At 43.9% G+C, this 17043-nt stretch overlaps 1 protein-coding gene across 1 annotated transcript in view; it reads left to right on the top strand.

The window, feature by feature from the left end:
- Positions 1 to 17043, top strand: part of MICU2 (mitochondrial calcium uptake 2) — an 88950-nt gene that overhangs the window by 48715 nt on the left and 23192 nt on the right. Inside the window, exons 3-6 of the mRNA XM_036831482.1 lie at positions 1345 to 1376; positions 1479 to 1554; positions 8953 to 9000; positions 9962 to 10044. Coding sequence (XP_036687377.1) covers positions 1345 to 1376; positions 1479 to 1554; positions 8953 to 9000; positions 9962 to 10044 — 239 coding nt within the window. The remainder of the gene's footprint in view (positions 1 to 1344; positions 1377 to 1478; positions 1555 to 8952; positions 9001 to 9961; positions 10045 to 17043) is intronic.

The following is a 17043-nucleotide window of genomic DNA, read 5'->3' as shown; positions in this document are numbered from 1 at the left end:
TGTTTCTAAAAATTATATAGTCATGTTCACAATTAATGTTTTAATTATTAAAGCAAAAATAAAATCTTGATAATTTATTAACAGTAAATAATAGAATTTGTCCCCAGTAGATTTATAATCCAAATTTAAGCATCCCAAACTGCAAAAGGCCACATCTAAAAGTATTCTTTTTTTTCAACCTGTCACCTGAATGTTCACACACCATGTAATTGCACTGAACGAACTTTATGGATAATTTTGAGAGCAAGAAGGGAAGTTTGTGATGCATATGGCTTACATAAGAAATAAAATTTACAAAATATTTCTCAGTGTTCTAGATGTGTAAATGGCTTGAGGCTGTCTTCAGAAAAAGTCTCAACAAAAGAAGCAAGGTGATTGCTTTAGAATTACAGTGGATAAGAGGGAAATGGGGGCAGCCTAAAGAAGATGGCGGAAAGCCTGAAAGAATTTTAATCTGTTATCCAGTAGGAAATTGTTAAAAGTAACATCACTTTAGAATGAACAGCCATCTTGGCCAGCCTTTACTTTTATTTTTTTTATTTATTTATTTGTTTATTTTATTTATTTTTGGCTGCATTGGGTCTTCGTTGCTGCGCACGGGCTTTCTCTAGTGCGGCGAGCGGGGGCTACTTTTCGTTGCGGTGTGCGGGCTTCTCATTGCAGTGGCTTCTCTTGTTGGGGAGCATGGGGTCTAGGCGCCCGGGCTTCAGTAGTTGTGGCACACGAGCTCAGTAGTTGTGGCTCGCAGGCTCTAGAGCGCAGGCTCAGTAATTGTGGCTCGCGGGCTTAGTTGCTCCGCGGAATGTGGGATCTTCCCGTACCAGGGCTCGAACCCGTGTCCCCTGCATTGGCAGGCGGATTCTTAACCACTGCGCCACCAGGGAAGCCCCTGACCAGCCTTTTAGATCTGACTGCAGAGCTGTGACCTTAAGAACTTCTCAGGGTTAAAAAGGTAGCTTTCTGAAACATGAATGTGTATTTTTTTAGTCAATGAAAGCAAAAGGAGACAGATTTTAATAATGTAAAGAAAGAAATAATGTTTGGCACAAATTTATTTCTCTTAGACAGCTATGATGAGTCAGAGATGGTTAGAAGGTTCCATATTTCTGAAAGTGAGTGAGTGAAAGTGAAAATAGGTCTTACAAAGAACTATAGTGTTTGTGTTTACACTTAGAATTCTCTGGCTCATAACTTTTGTTTAAAGATATTAGCTAAAATTGCCAGACTTCTATTTTTTATAAATATTTAGTTATTTGTTTTGTGTTTTAAGTGATTTTCTTCTTAATGGAAGTTGAATTTTACCAAGGTATGTGGGTACTAAATAATATTTCTTCTTTGCTATAGGTAAAACTTCAGTCAAGAGGCTGACAAATAAGGTAAGCAATGGAGGTGAAGGTCTTTTTTCTTTTTCTTTTTTTTAAGATAGAAAATCAACTATTATAAGTTAAATTGAAAGATTTTAATATGTGTATTCAAAGGATATTGAAGACATACTGGCAGGAATCAAAAGAGCTGGTTGTGGATCAACTTTTTTTAGAGACCTTGGCGATAAAGGTAATTTTTATTTGTTTTACTTGTGTTTTATTTAACCAAAGTATTATTAAGGAATTAAGTTATGAGGTTTGCAGCTGCATATTGAAGAACATACATTAGAGAATCTACAGAGAGACTGTTATAACAGTGTGTTATTTAATAGATGTTTTTAAATCATAATAAAATACTCATTACATTTGAAGTAACTTTTTCTTAAACTCTTTGAGCAATCACAGAAAAATTATTTAAACATTGATTTCAGTAAGCTTGGAGAGAAGGGTGAGGCAGAGCGTCTAGAATAAGGAGAGATGGGCTTCCTTGGTGGTGCAATGGTTGGGAATCCGCCTGCCAGTGCAGGGGGCGCGGGTTTGATCCCTGGTCCGGGAACTAAGATCCCACATGCTGCGGAGCAACTAAGCCCATGTGCCACAACTACTGAGCCCGCGTGCCGCAACTACTGAAGCCCGTGCACCTAGAGGCCGTGCTCTGCAACAAAAGAAGCCACCACAGTGAGAGGCCCGCACACCACAACAAAGAGTAGCCCCCGCTCACCACAACTAGAGAAAGCCCACGCGTAGCAACGAAGACCCAATGCAGCCATAAATAAACTTATTTATAAAAGAAAAAAAAGAGAAGAGAAAGGACTTGGGACTTCCCTGGTGGTCCAGTGGTTAAGAATCCGCCTTCCAATGCAAGGGACGCGGGTTCGATGCCTGGTTGTGGAACTGAGATTCCACATGCTGCAGGGCAGCTAAGCCCACGCACCGCAACTAAGAGCCTGCACGCTGCAACAAAAGATCCCAAGTGCCGCAACTAAGACCCGACGCAGCCAAATAAATAAATATTAAAAAAAGAAGAAGAAGAAGAGAAAGGACTTCCCTTGCGGTCCGGTGGTTAAGACTCTGCTTCCACTGCAGCAGGCGCGGGTTTGATCCCTGGTCAGGGAAGTTCTGCATGCCGAGGGGTGCAGCCAAATAAGTAAGTAAGTAAAGTGATTATTCTAAAGTAAGAAGACAAAGCCTCAGAGATAACGCAGAGGGCCCCAGCATTCACGGGAGCAGAGGAGGAGGAGGTGCCCGTGGACGAGGGGAGGCAGAGGCATCAGAGGAGGCGAGGGAGTCGCGGGAGCCTGGAGGGAGGGAGGGAGCATCAGTGTGCAGGGCCCGAGAAGGAGGGGGTCCGAACGTGGCTACAGGACTGGCGGTGAGGGGGTGCTCCCGCGCGTCAGCACGGGCAGGCGCGGTGCAGGGCGGGGCGGGTGTGAGCCGGAGGCCGGTCCTGTCGGTCTGTGTTGCACGAGGGGCTTTGAGCGCGCGTGTGGGTGTGAGGGGGCGGGGGGCGCGCCCCTCAGCGGGGAGCTTTGCGTGGTACCGTGGGGAGGGGTGACGTGTGGGGGTTCACCGCACATGTTTGCAGAGGAGGGCTGAGAAGTTGAGGCGGGTTTGGGGGGTGGCTCTGATTCCGTCGTAAAGTGGAGGGTGTGGAGGAAGGAGGAGGTGTGAAGTGGCGTCTGTGACCAGTGAAGAGAGCCGACAGAGAAACGCAGGAAGATTTCTGGGAAGGCCAGAGCTCAGAAGAGAATGTGGGTGGCGAGGGAACGGCCAGCAGCTGCTTCTCCCCGGGCCGCGGGCAGGCCGGGAAGCGCACAGAGGCTTGCGGTTAGGGTGTTACTAGGCAAACGCAGGGAAGAAAAGTCGTGCGCTAGGGGGTTAACGGTGTCGAGGGCAGCAGTTTTACTGAAAAACACGAGAGACTTTAAGTAACAAGCCTTGGCGAGAAGAAGGTAAGATGGGAAGAGCGATGGAAAGAAAGTGGGATGTCAGGAGGGAGCGGCCAGTGAGGGTGGGGGCAGGCGAGCTGGGAACCCAGGAGCGGGGCCCACCGTGCGCTCAGAGCCGGGTCCGCGCTCCGGTTCGGAACGGAAGCCGCTGCAGGTGAGCTCGGCCTCGGGTGCCGTCGTGGAATCGGCCGGCTGGAGCCGAGTGGGTGGCAGCGTGAACGTGCCAGAGGTGACCCCAGGTCTGAGAGGAGAGTGTGGCCCTGTGTGCCGGACGATGGACCAGGCGCTCAGGCCTCCAGCGACGGAAGGCTAAAGAGAGGGGGCTAGGTAGGTGACCGGGAAGAAAGTCGGAGGGGGTCAGCTCGACGGCATCAGCCTCGGAGTAACAGGTTTCTACGAGAGGTTGGGAGAGCAGAGGTCTGGGGTGAGCGTGGCGTGGGGAGAGCTGACACCACCTGAGCCGTCTGCAAGGGTCCCGGCGTCCCGAGCGGAGAAGCCGCCGTCAGGTGCGGCAGGGCTCGGCCCACGGCGACCAGTGAGGAAGGGGATTCCGGAGAGCGTCGCAGAGCGTCGGGGAGAAGCAGAGGCATGGAGGTTGGTTGGCTCCGGAAGGATGAAGTGCAGACCAGCTGCGGGCGTGTCATCAGAGAGGACAGAGGCCGTTGGGAAAGCGGGCTGTGGCCGCTGAGGGCGGCCGGACGGAAGCCAGAGAGGTGAGCAGAGCCTCAGCCGTACGCACGCAGCGCGGAGGGCGTGTGCAGGAGCGCGGGCCGCGTCCTGAGAGCGGCGGGTTGCCGTGGGAGGGTTCTGAGAAGGCGACAGGTCGGAGGAGAGAAACCCCTCCCCCCCGGGCAGAGGGCGCAGAAGAGGAGACGGCGGGCGGTTCCGCAGGGACTGCAGGGGCCGCGCGCTGGGCGGCGCGGTGGACAGAGGCAGGGCGCACGCCACTCGTCAGCCCGGAAAAGCCGGGGGACACTCTGGTCTCACAGGAGACACCGAGGTTTAACAGCAAGATTTTACGAACTCTGACGGAGGTGGGAGGCTCCCTGGCAAGTGCAGGGCAGTGTTTTTGAGGCCTCCTGTACAACGCGGGAGTGGAGGTTTCAGAGCAGCGAGCGGACCGTCGTGTCCTCGGCATGGAGATGACAGCGTGGAGTGGCCAGGCTTCCGGGCCTCGGGTTCGTGGAGCCCTGAATGCAGCACTTCGACCTGAGGGGAAGTAGACAGTTAGTGCAGCTTCCAGAGCTGTGTCAGTTACAGTCGTAGCGCTTCAGACGGGGCTGGGGGGGCGGGGGCGGGGGCGGGGTTGTCCCGGGAGCTGCTCAGTTAGAGGTTCTGCTGGGCCGGGGCCATGTCCGCGGTCACGGTCTGGTCTCGGGAAGGAGGGTTGTGAATCTGTGTCGTTACCAGCTGTGCTGCTTCCATACCATAGGAGATACAGAGGATACTGAGAAAGATGGTTAGTAACTTCTTTTCTATTTACTGTCTAACTTTCAGTAACAGACACATATATGTCTCTGTATCTAGCTCTGTGTCTCCATCTGTACGTACCGCTGTCGAACCATAAGGAGACAAATCCATCAGCCTACTCACACACTTCTCTCACTCGATAGTTCTCGTTCCCGGTTCTTTATGTAACTGGAGGACTACTTATATTCTCAAAATGAACAGGGGCATCACACAGATTTCTTAACGAATAAAAGGTCAGTATTTCTGGATGACGGGGGAGAAGGCCCTTAGTGACGGACTGTTCGGAAAATAAACAGAAGATGGAAGTCCACAGCAGAAAGTTGATTCTTTCCCCCACTTTAGGCAAATCTATAAGGATATTAGTAGGAGAAATAGAGGAAAGAGAGGCTTTAAGGGGAACTAGAAGGAAGAAGTGACTGCAGGGAGAGAGACCATGATAGCATTCACTTCAGAGTCAGAGAGGACGAATAAAAATGTGCGCTGGGCAGCGGCAGGAGGAGAATTCAGCCTAACTTCCTGCCATTCGCACCGGGGTGTATTAAAAACAGCCGTCACTAATTAGCACTGGTAAGGAAATCGGGACTTAACGGTAGAACTTACTGGTGACAAGGAAATTAAGCCACTGACAGGGAACTGCAGGAGAACAGCAGAGCCACGTGGTGGTGCGGGGATCAGAAGGAGAGAGTGAAAAGGCCAAGGAAGAGCTACTGCGGCCTCCCCAGGTGCTGCCGCTTCCCCAGACGCCGCTGCCCTTAACCCAGGCTTTGTTTGTGTCTTTCTGGGTGGTGGTACTTTTCACCCGGCTCACTGAAACCTGGAAAGAACTTTGAACCCTTTCTCTTTGCCCCTCCATCCTTCATATGCAGCCAAACACAGATCTTTCTAATTTTGCCTCCTAAATATTTATTGAATTCATCCTCTCTTCTCCCACCTCTAGAGAACTTACAGGACAAGAAAAAATCTTGAGGAAGGACTTAACAAGACTTATTTTTTTAGTTTTTCTCTGAAATACGTGAGTTGAAATCTACATTCCAGCTTAAAGAAAAAACACTGAATATTTTATAGGAAAGATTGAAGATACACTTTTTTCCAGATATACTCCTTTGTTGATATTAATGAAGTCATTTGAAAAAAAAGAATGTAAAATTTAGCTACATTTGGAACAATTTAAAATATTCTACTTTACCACCTAAAAGAACTATCAAAATGTGTATTATATCATAACTAACAAAAGGGTAGTATACTCTTGAAATAAGGAAATAATCCACCTCCATGCATTATTATAAAGAACAGTAAATTATAAGTCATAATTATTATGTATTTTTTGAAACTGAGCAGAGTTCCCAACATAATGCCCCCCTCAAGGATACACTGAATATAAATCATGACATATACTGTAAGATATGAATCATGACATATACTGTAAGGTATGAATGTGCTCTTATGACACATGTAGTAATTTCTCCCTGGAGAACGGAGTCCTCAAAACTGCATTTAGTAGCAAGTCATATTTTTCAACAGTTCCAAATTTAAAATATTTCTAGAGAAGCATAGTAACTAACAGAATTTAATGATCTCTTCTAGCGGCCCTTAAGGATTCTTTAATAAATTTTTAAATATAAGGACTTTTCTGGTGGTCCAGTAGTTAAGATTCCACGCTTCCACTGCAGGGGGTTCAGTCCCTGGTCAGGGAAGTTCTGCATGCCATGCGGTGCAGCCAAAAAAAAAATTTTTTTTTTAATATAAATTATTTAAAATACTTTCCTATTTGACATGCAGTTTTGAAACACTGACATTTAACAGCATTTATTTTACAATTCAGTGCAACAAATATGTATTAAACTGTTTCTCCTATAAATATTCGGAAGTGTCAGTTTCCTTTAACAGCATTTTCAGGGCTTCCCTGGTGGCGCAGTGGTTGAGAATCTGCCTGCTAATGCAGGGGACACGGGTTCGAGCCCTGGTATGGGAGGATCCCACATGCCGTGGAGCACCTGGGCCCGTGAACCACAACTGCTGAGCCTGCGCGTCTGGAGCCTGTGCCCCGCAACGGGAGGGGCCGCGATAGTGAGAGGCCTGCGCACCGCGATGAAGAGTGGCCCCCGCACCACGATGAAGAGTGGCCCCCGCTTGCCACAACTGGAGAAAGCCCGCGCACGAAACAAAGACCCAACACAGCTAAAAATAAATAAATAAATAAATAAATAGAGTAGCTATTAATTTTTTAAAAAAAAAAGCATTTTCAGAGACAGGTGCCTAGAATGCTGTTGGAGAGCTGTATTGTCTATAATCTATCTTGAGAGTGTAGGGTGGTGCTGTTCTTACACTGTCTCAACTGTGTTTATTCAAGCATTTTATTTAAGTCAGTATTTCAAAGAATTTTCTTTTTCAGAAAGTTCCCCTGTGCACAGGACATGTACCTATGTCTCGAGAAAAGAAAAGTGAGGTCTCCTTTTGGCACCAAGCCCAGTTCAGTCCAGCAGTTTGGCCATTTTTTCACATTGCTGTATTCCTTTGAAAATTAGAAAAAAACTGTTCACTTTTTTGAGGCTGCCAAGATATGAAATACTTTGATCCTTCAACTAACGTTAGAGCATTTCTCTCAGGTATGAGATATGACAAAACACATTTAATTTATTCTCCCTTCATATAAACACTGAATATTTCTTGGAAAAAATACCTGAAGACTTACTCTAGGCTTTTTATTAAAGGGAAGCACAGCTGCTCCAAAATAAAAATGACAGAAAAATTGCTGATGTAAAAAACTGTAAGTCATTAAGAGCATTTAAATACATACTTGAAGTTGCCTGTTAGCTGAAGCACTGAACTACCTGGGTGTCAAACCCTTCCCTGCCTTGTTTGCTCTGCACTGCTTTCGGCCGTGCGTCGCTGCTGTATCTGACCGGGGGCCCATAGGGACAGGTCCTCCTTCACAGCAGGATGGTGCAGGTCCGCTGCCGTCACTCTGCCAGGCTTCCTTCCTCATCTCTGAGCCACCACGTAGCTATGCTTCCCACTGACTCTTCCACAGGAACATCCGTGCAGACGAACACTCGCTTTTCAGTGTTCATATGCAGCTTCATCTCGCCTATACATACGGCTTTCCCACTTATACCACCCCTGCTTCATTGCAGTTTTCACCCATCATTCAAAGACCATTTTTTAATTAATTTTTATTGGAGTATAGCTACTCAACCATAAAAAGGAACAAAGACCATTTTTAGAACTAGTTCCTCTGAGACATCTTCGGTCATCTAAACTCTGGAAGACTTCCCCTTTTTTTAAGTCCTGGAACTCTTACTATCAGTATCTCTCAGTGGTATTTAGCATTTTCTGTAAACATTTACATTTTGACCTCCTGGTGAAAGTATGCAGCACCATCTATTAAGAATTCTTGGGACTTCCCTGGTGGTCCAGTGGTTAAGACTCTGCGCTCTCAATGCAGGGGGCACAGGTTTGATCCCTGGTTGGAGAACTAAGATCCCGCATGCCGCACGGCACGGCCAAAAAAAAAAGAACTCTTGCCAAAAACTAAACTTGAATCTGAGCACAGCTCTGGATCTAAGTAAGTACCAGTTTGTAGAAAATACAGACGTTACAGGAACATGTGAAATGACACCAAAAAGATGCAGTTAGCAAAGTCTTCTACACTCTTAAACTTTACCGGACAAATGACCAGGCTTCTTCAACAATTAAGTTGAAACTGAGGGGAAGAAAGACCAGGGAGAACCTATAGATTAAAATCAAGTAACTGCTACAGAAATTTAATTACTTCATTTTAAATAACATGGTTTGACCTTTGGTATATCCAAATCTCTGTCACTCTACTGAATATATAAGTTTGCTTCATTTGAGATCTTATGAATAGTAAAATTTGAGGTGAAATTACACAAAATGCCATGCAGATAAAACCTCTAGTGGACACTTGTACTTGCTGACCAATGACCATTCCCCTTCCTTCCTAGTAATAGTGACCTAATAAAAGTCTCCTTTTTTTTGAAGTGTTAGTACTGTACTTAACTCTCTTATGAAAATTTTCCGCTATACCAGAGAGGTAATTTAAAGTAAAAATGTGTGTGTTTTTAATTAGGTGAAGGTGCCATATAGTATGTATATGATTACTTCTAAACCATCTAAAACTTACTTTCTGATGTCTTTATCTCTTTCAGGGCTGGTTTCATATACCGAGTATCTTTTCTTGCTTACAATCCTCACTAGTAAGTATTCCACAGTTTTTCTCATCGATCATGTGGAATTCTCTCGTTTTACCAGACAGGGTGTTGGAAGTTTGGTATTTATATCTTTATCATGAAGAATGTTATTGGTGCCTTGCTTTCTGTACCTACAGAATGATTCTCTTGGGTGAGATTATCCTTGAAGTCTCACCACCTCCCCTGCATTCGGGCTCCCCACAACTTTGTCTCCTTAATTGAAGGCTTATTGAACTGAGGAGTCACACGCAGCCTTCACTTAGGAATATTAAAAATCCCTCACATGACATTCTGCAAAATTCCTGACCAGTAACTCTCTGCAAACTGTCCGGGTCATGAGAATCAAGGAAAGACTGAGAAACTTTCACAGCTCTGAGGAGATAAGGAGACATAGCAATTAAACGCAACAGGCTTCCTTGTGTTTGACCCTAGAATAGAAAAACCATGGAATCCAAATAAAGTCTGTAGTTTAGTTAAAGGTGCTAATTTCTTAGTTTTCGTAAAGGTACTGTGGTTACATAAGATGCTGCCATGAGAGAAGGCTGTGTGAAGGGCCTGTGGGAACTCACCGTACCAGCTTTGCAGTATTTCTGTAAGCCTAAAATTATTTCAAAATAATTTTTACAAAACCCTACTCTTGGGAAAGGGAAATAAAGAGTAGTAATCAATGTGAAAATAGAGAACGTACTGTAAGAATATAGGAAAGCCCCTAGTAGAGTGGAAGAAATACGTTAAGTTCTCACGTGAATTTTGCTTTGAAGGGCAGAACACTTAATAGCAGAACAGCGCACCATGGAAACATATCAGCCTTTGAAAATTGTTATCCTGAGAAGAGATTGTTTTTCCTCTACTTTAGGCACTTACTCCTGTTGTTTCTGGTGGCTTATTTCAAGTTTGAAGACCTATAGATCTTCAGGTAACTTGCATTCCACCAACATTTACATAATTATTCATTTTTCCCTTGCAGAACCCCATACTGGGTTTCATGTTGCATTTAAAATGTTGGATGCAGATGGTGATGAGATGGTTGAGAAAAAGGAATTTTTTAAGGTAAGTAGATACTAGTTATTTTTGGTTTATTATAAAACACCTGGATGTTTGTGTGATAATTTTACATTTCCATTAAAATGAAAATTATATCTACTGCTTACATATGAAATGTCAAGAAATCATTTATACATTCAAAAATATTAAATTTTCTATAATACAGCCTTGAGGAAACAGTTACAGAACAGAGCATGAGATTCCAAAAGGAGAAATGAGCTTAAGCATCTGCATGTTTTAGAGTTTTATTTTTATGATTTCAGCAAATGATAATACAACAGAAAGCGATTTATAGGTGGGTTAAAAATTATTGATACACCCCCACCAAAAAAAGAATAAGGAAAATAAAACCTTAAGCCTTCAGGAAGAATAGGGAGGGAAAATGAAAAAGCCACAAAAGGTATCAATTGGTTCAAATTCTCTAGGAATTTGTGAAGGCTCATAATTGAAAAGGTGAAATATGTTTAAATGATATTTCCCAAGACATAACTCTGTAACACGCCAGCAGTACATTTCACTCCGTTCCAAGGAAGTCGACAGTACTGTTAAAAGTACGTCAGTGCATGTAAACAGCGGGGAGTGTGCCAGGCAGAGCTCACTGTTCCTGATCTCGAGGAGCGCTGTACGGAGAAGATAAGTCCGTTCTGTCCTCTGTGTCTTTCTCCCAGTCCCCAGTGTACTGGGGATACAGGCCACAAGGCTTGTTGAAATTATATTTAAAACGAGTACTTGGACTGTTCGGTCAAGTAACCAGTAGCCACATGTGTCTGTTAAATATAACTTGTGACTAAGAAGCTTGAGTTTCCAAATTTTAATTAATTTTAAATTTAAATTTAAAAACTGACATTCACCTCAGGTATTGGCAGATTTTCAAGTATATGTGAAACAACTTGAGTATGTGAATCTACTTTTTAATTTTCACTTTTATTTACTTTTTATTTACTTTTGTAAATTTTACGAAATTTAAATATGGAGAAGTTGTGGGTTTGGTTCCAGACCACTGCAATAAAGCAAGTCACACAAATGTTTTACTTTCTTAGGGCAGATAAAAGTTACGTTTTTACTATCCTGTAGTCTATTAAGTGTGGGAATAGCATTATATCTTTAAAAAACAATGTCTATGCCTTAATTTAAAAATATTTTATTGCTAACAAATGCCAACCACCATCTGACAATGCAGGGTTGCCACAAACCTTCAGTTTGTAGAAAACACAAAATCTGCAGAGCACAATAAAACGATGTGCGCCTGTATTTCCAATGAAATACATTACCTGAATGTCTTGTAATGTAAAATACGCACTGGATTTTGAAGAAAAAAGAAAGGAATGTAAAATATCTTGATTTTTGTATTGAGTACGTGATAAAGTCATAATTTTGAGATATTAATTTCACCTGTTTCTTTATATTTTTTGCTGCACTTTAACAAAAATGAAACTGGAAACTACAGATGATAAATTATCTTTTATATACTTAGGCAAGAAAAATAACCAGTAATTTCAATCAGTGGCTTCACTCCAAAGAAAAAAGGCTTTGGTTCTAAAATGGATGTTACTTCTTTAAGTTAATTTAAATGTTTGTGATGTAGGTATCTTTATTTTTTCAAATGACTCCCCGGATTAACAGACTTTTTTTTTTTTTTTTTTGGCTGCGTTGGGTCTTCCTTGCTGCACGCAGGCTTTCTCTAGTTGTGGCGAGCAGGGGCTACTCTTCATTGCGGCATGTGAACTTGTCATTGCAGTGGCTTCTCTTGTTCCAGAGCACAGGCTCTAGGCGCACGGGCTTCAGTAGTTGTGGCACGTGGGCTCAGTAGTTGTGGCTCGCGGGCTCTAGAGTGCAGGCTCAGTAGTTGTGGCGCACGGGCTTAGTTGCTCCACGGCATGTGGGATCTTCCCATACCAGGACTCGAACCCGTGTCCCCTGCATTGGCTGGCGGATTCTTAACCACTGCACCACCAGGGAAGTCCCTAACAAACTTTTTAAAATAATTGAACAACTACCGACACTGCCGCAGTAAATGGTTTCTGCAGTAAATGGTTTCTGCTACACTTCAAGCTGAAACACTGAGAATTTCACCTGCTGCTTTACTGCCCACTCACATATGTGTTCTTGTCATTTACTTTATGCTTAGATTTGTACACTATACACCCTCTTCCAGATAATTTCTAAAGATGTTAAATATTTATAAACCTAATTTTTGTAGGATCCCACTGATTTATAAATGTATTCCCTACTTAAGACCTTTTTTGCTATATTGTTTGTTTCTAATCTTTGAGATAGTTTCCTACATATAAAACCAAATATTTTAGTAATTAAATTTGCAAAGCCTGTGGATGGATCCTTATCAAAGGGATCTGAGGGATCCTTTATATACAATCAGATGTACCTGTTTAAAGAGTCCATTGCTCATGTCCACCATCTCAGTCAAGATCTAAAACATTTCCACACTCCACAAAGTCCTCCTGTATCCTTACACTCAGGTCCTCCCCTCTCCTGGCCCCAGGAGACCAGCCAGTGGTCTGCTTTCTTCCAGCATAGATATGTTCCTTTCCTGGAGTTTCGTATAAATGGAATCAGAAAGTATTGATATGTGCTCTTTGTTTCCACTCAGATTCATCTGTGTGTTGCATTTGTCAGTAGTTTGCTCCTTTTTATTGCTGAGTAGTATTTTATTGTGTGGATGTGATCTGTTTATCTAGTCACTTGATGAACATTTTGGTTGTTTTCATGTTGGGGCTGTTATAAATAAAGCTGCTGTGAATATTCATACACAGGTCTTGGGTGAACATATGTTTTCTTTGACTAAATATGTGGGAGTGGAGTTTCTGGGTCATATGCTAAGTATAAAGTAAGAAGCTGCCAATTTTGTTTTCCGAAATCTGTGTTCCATTTTACATCCCCACCAGCAATGTAAGAGAGTTCCATTTGTTTCATATCTCAAAGGCTTTTTTCAAAAGTCATAAATTAGTCATTTATGTGAGTACTCATTAATTCGTCAGTGATTTGTCTAAGTAGTTAGTATGTGCTAAGCACCATGACATAGATTTGTCTTTTTACTTTTTTTAATGCCCTACTAAAAAATTTTAAATCACTGTGTGGCTCCATTGTATTACTGTTGGTCAGTCAGCACCGCTTTAGAACATACAAGGCTATAGATTTTGAGAAACTTTTTAGTATATTTTATTACATGCTCTTTATGACAGTTGTCTCAAATGCTGAAAAGGTTTTTCTTACTTCTGGGTTTTCAGCTTAAGTAAGAAAACTGGAGGATTCCCAAGGATTGGAGTTGCCTGAAGTGTTCCTCTAGATACGTGAGGTTTCACTGTACTGTTCAGAGAAACAGGTCGTGATCTTGTGGAATTCATTTTCTCAAAGTGGGAGAAGTTAAAAGTAATAGAGGGGCTTCCCTGGTGGCGCAGTGGTTTAAGAATCCGCCTGCCAATGCAGGGGACACAGGTTCGAGCCCTGGTTCTGGAAGATCCCACATGCCGCGGAGCAACTAAGCCCATGTGCCACAACTACTAAGCTGGCGCTCTAGAGCCTGTGAGCCACAACTCCTGAAGCCCGGCGCCTAGAGCCCATGCTCTGCAACAAGAGAAGCCACCGCAATGAGAAGCCCGCGCACCGCAACAAAGAGTAGCCCCCGCTCGCCGCAACTAGAGAAAGCCTGCGCACAGCAACGAAGACCCAACGCAGCCAAAAATAAATAAATAAAATAAATAATAATAAAATTTTTTTTAAAATGTAACAAAAAAGCTATAGAGAAAACCATACCATTTAACTGCTTAAAGAATCTTTGGAATGTTTCATGTATTCAAAATATGTTATATGTAAGAGATATGGATTTGAAAAAAAAATGTGTTTCATTAGGTCATTGTGAGCAAACGTTACCAAATCTGTTTGTTTGCAAAGAAGCAGTGTGGGTAAAGTTTATCACTGTTAACCAGTTACCAACTGGTTTATGAAAGCAACCTGGAATTCCACTAAGAAATTGAAGGTACTTGTAAACAGACAAAATGAAAAGAACCAAGAATTTCCAGGTATCATACATAGCTCTTACTCAGACAGGACCTTGGGTTAAAAATACTCGAAAAGCACGAAAGAAGGGAAATACTAGATAATCATCATAAATTTATCTTTGAAATCAGTTCCATTCAGGTGAAGGAAAGCAGAAACAACATTGCTCTGTTTGGCACAAACAGTGATTAAGTGACTGTCATTAGTGTTCCCTTGGGGAAATGATACCTATAGGCCGCTGTCTGAAACCGTGGTTGAAGCTGTGCAGCTGAAATGTGCACAGACACATAGGATGTGAATTGCACACTCTGTCGGGGAGACCAGCCGGCTCGTCAGTGTTCCAGATTCATCTCTGGCCGCAGTGTGAAAGGCAAACCAGAAGTGGAGCGACTGGAGGCCGGGAGGCCCTTAGGCTGTTGTCATCGTCCAGTTTTCAGCTGGGAGTGAGAAGTGGGAAGTCCCCCAAGAGGCGCTGCGCGCAAGCTCTGTGGGGCCCGGCTTCCAGCGCGAGGAAGAATCAACGGTGGTCACTGCTTTTTCCGGCCAGCCTGACCAGAAGTCATGACAGTGCTAGCTGACCAAAGGGCACAGAGGACTCATTCTCTTGCAGATTGGTTATGGCATCTGTGCTATATTATTAGATTTTCACAGCAGCCTACAAAGTCAGTAGTAGTATCCCCATCTTAAAGATGAGGAAATTGATGTGCAGCACATGATTTGATTCTAAGTCTGCCCAGCTCTGGAGCTTGCTCTTTCTTCAGGTTACCCTGCCTCGTGAGGGAGAACTCAGAGAGGACTGGGCTGAGAAAGGGCTTAACTCTGAGCTTGGAAATGTGAGCCTGATAAACTGGTAGGACATCCACGCTGGCAGCTGTCTGCAGACCAGCAGCGGGGCTGGGATTAGGAAGCGTCCTGGAAGAGGGGACCGTTAAGTCCTGAGCGCATGTGACCTCAGAGGGGAGAATGTAGAGTGAGGTGGGTAAGCCAGAGTCTAGCGAACAGGTTCACGTAAGGGACGAAGCTGAGGGTGAGAAGCCAGGGACTGAAAGAAGGAGAAGCGCGGCAGAGTGCGGGCGCTGGGCTCAGGGCGGAGCCCTCCCTCAACATCCAGCTCTTTGAGGCGTCTTCAGGTGGCACAGAGGCCGCGCGGAGCCCCTTAAGCTTGCAGGTCACTGGGGACCGAGGCCGCGGAACAGAAGGCGTGAATGGGAAAGGCAGAGTTGGTGGCAGCAGAGGAAAATTGCTCTTCGGGGATGTCTGATGATTAAGGAAGGAAATTGGTTTGGGGTTAGCTTCAGGGTGAAAATGTGTCTGTCTGCACAAGCAGGACCTGAAGTACCAGTGTCGGAAGTCACGGAGCCCCCTCACATTCCAGCACCTCAGTCTGCCTCAGGTCCGGGAGAAGGATGTGTTTGAGATGGTCATTATTATTCAAGTAGAGGTTAATAACCATGAAAGGCTGGGCTAGGTCAGGGTGTGAGTTCACGCAGACCGTAGCCCCTCAGCCCTGGGGGAGCTTTCTGCTCTGTTCCTTCCTGGGAGTCACAAGAGGGGGCCAGGTCTTAGAAGCGCTGTCCCCACTGTCCGCCCCCCCAGAACGGGAAAGCTGAGGTGGCGTCATGAAGTGGACACAGTGGGGCCCCTGGTGACCTCGCTGTCACACATGCAGCGCCAAGGCTCAGGTGCTCTGCAGCGAAGTCACGTGGTGGCCCCGACCGACACTGAACGTCCTCGTCCCCTTTCCTTCTTCAGGCCTCTTCTCGGGGAGACTCAGGGCCGCCCAGCAGTCTGCTTTCTGTGTGGGCAGCCTCTGCTCCTGAAACTGTTGAGCAAACCTGCCTCAAAAGCTTTTCAAGTACTTGTTTTAACGTAATAGTTGAACACTCTGAATTTACAGAACACTTTCTAAATACTACAGTTTTTTCCTTAAATGTTTGGGAAATTCTTAGATGACCAATCCATGAATTAAGGAAACAAGAAAAGGAATGTTAGGATACATCACTGATATTTTTTTTTAAGTTTAAGTTTATAAAGCTCAACCTTCTAAGCCTATAAAGGGTTCTTTGTGCTGATCTTAGGAATAAAACACTAAACTTGATAACCCATGGGCATGATGCAGTTTGTCGATTTAAAATAACAGCATAGGGACTTCCCTGGTGGCGCAGTGGTTAAGAATCCGCCTGCCAAGGCAGGGGACACGGGTTCGATCCCTGGTCTGGGAAGTTCCCACATGCTGCGTAGCAACTAAACCCATGTGTCACAGCTACTGAGCCTGCACTCTAGAGCCCGCGAGCCACAACTACTGAGCCCACACGCCTAGAGCCCGTACTCCACAACAGAGAAGTCACCGCAATGAGAGGCCCGAGCACTGCAACGAAGAGTAGCCCCTGCTCGCCGCAACTAGAGAAAGCCTGCGCACAGCAATGAAGACCCAATGCAGCCAAAAATAAATAAATACAAATTTTTTTAAATAAAAAATAAAATAAAATAACAGCATAGAGGAGAAAAAACTATGCTTACATTAATTATTTAAATAATTATTTCATTTCCATGGTCATTGTGTTAGGAAATCTAAGTTTGTAGCATCTTCTATTTGAAAGTTTATTGAAAGCACCAAACAGTTCTTTTCAGATCAGAAAAGCATATTTAAAAGGCAGGGTTTTGTGGGTTTGTTCTTTTTTTCAGCTTATCTGAATGTTTCCCCTGTGCATTTTATTTGTTGCCAGAAAAGTAATGAGAGTTACTTTAATGCCCAAAACATAGATATAACAAAGTGATTTGAACAGCAAATGCAAAAAGTAATGAAGAAATGTATTAATATAAAGTCTTGTAAAAATGTCCTAAAATATAAATTGCCTTAGTTTATTACTTTTGTGTTTTGTGGTACATTCCTGTCTTCTTAATATCCAGATCTACAAACTGTGTTGGTAAGTGTATTGCTCACTTCTTTATCCCAAGAACAAGTAAAATAGCACCTAAGTGTATAAGCCA

The sequence above is a fragment of the Balaenoptera musculus genome, chromosome 18 (assembly GCF_009873245.2).
Source record: "Balaenoptera musculus isolate JJ_BM4_2016_0621 chromosome 18, mBalMus1.pri.v3, whole genome shotgun sequence".
Classification (NCBI taxonomy): Eukaryota; Metazoa; Chordata; class Mammalia; order Artiodactyla; family Balaenopteridae; genus Balaenoptera; species Balaenoptera musculus.
Note: the sequence above shows the minus strand (reverse complement) of the source record. Positions and strands in the feature narration are given on the sequence as shown.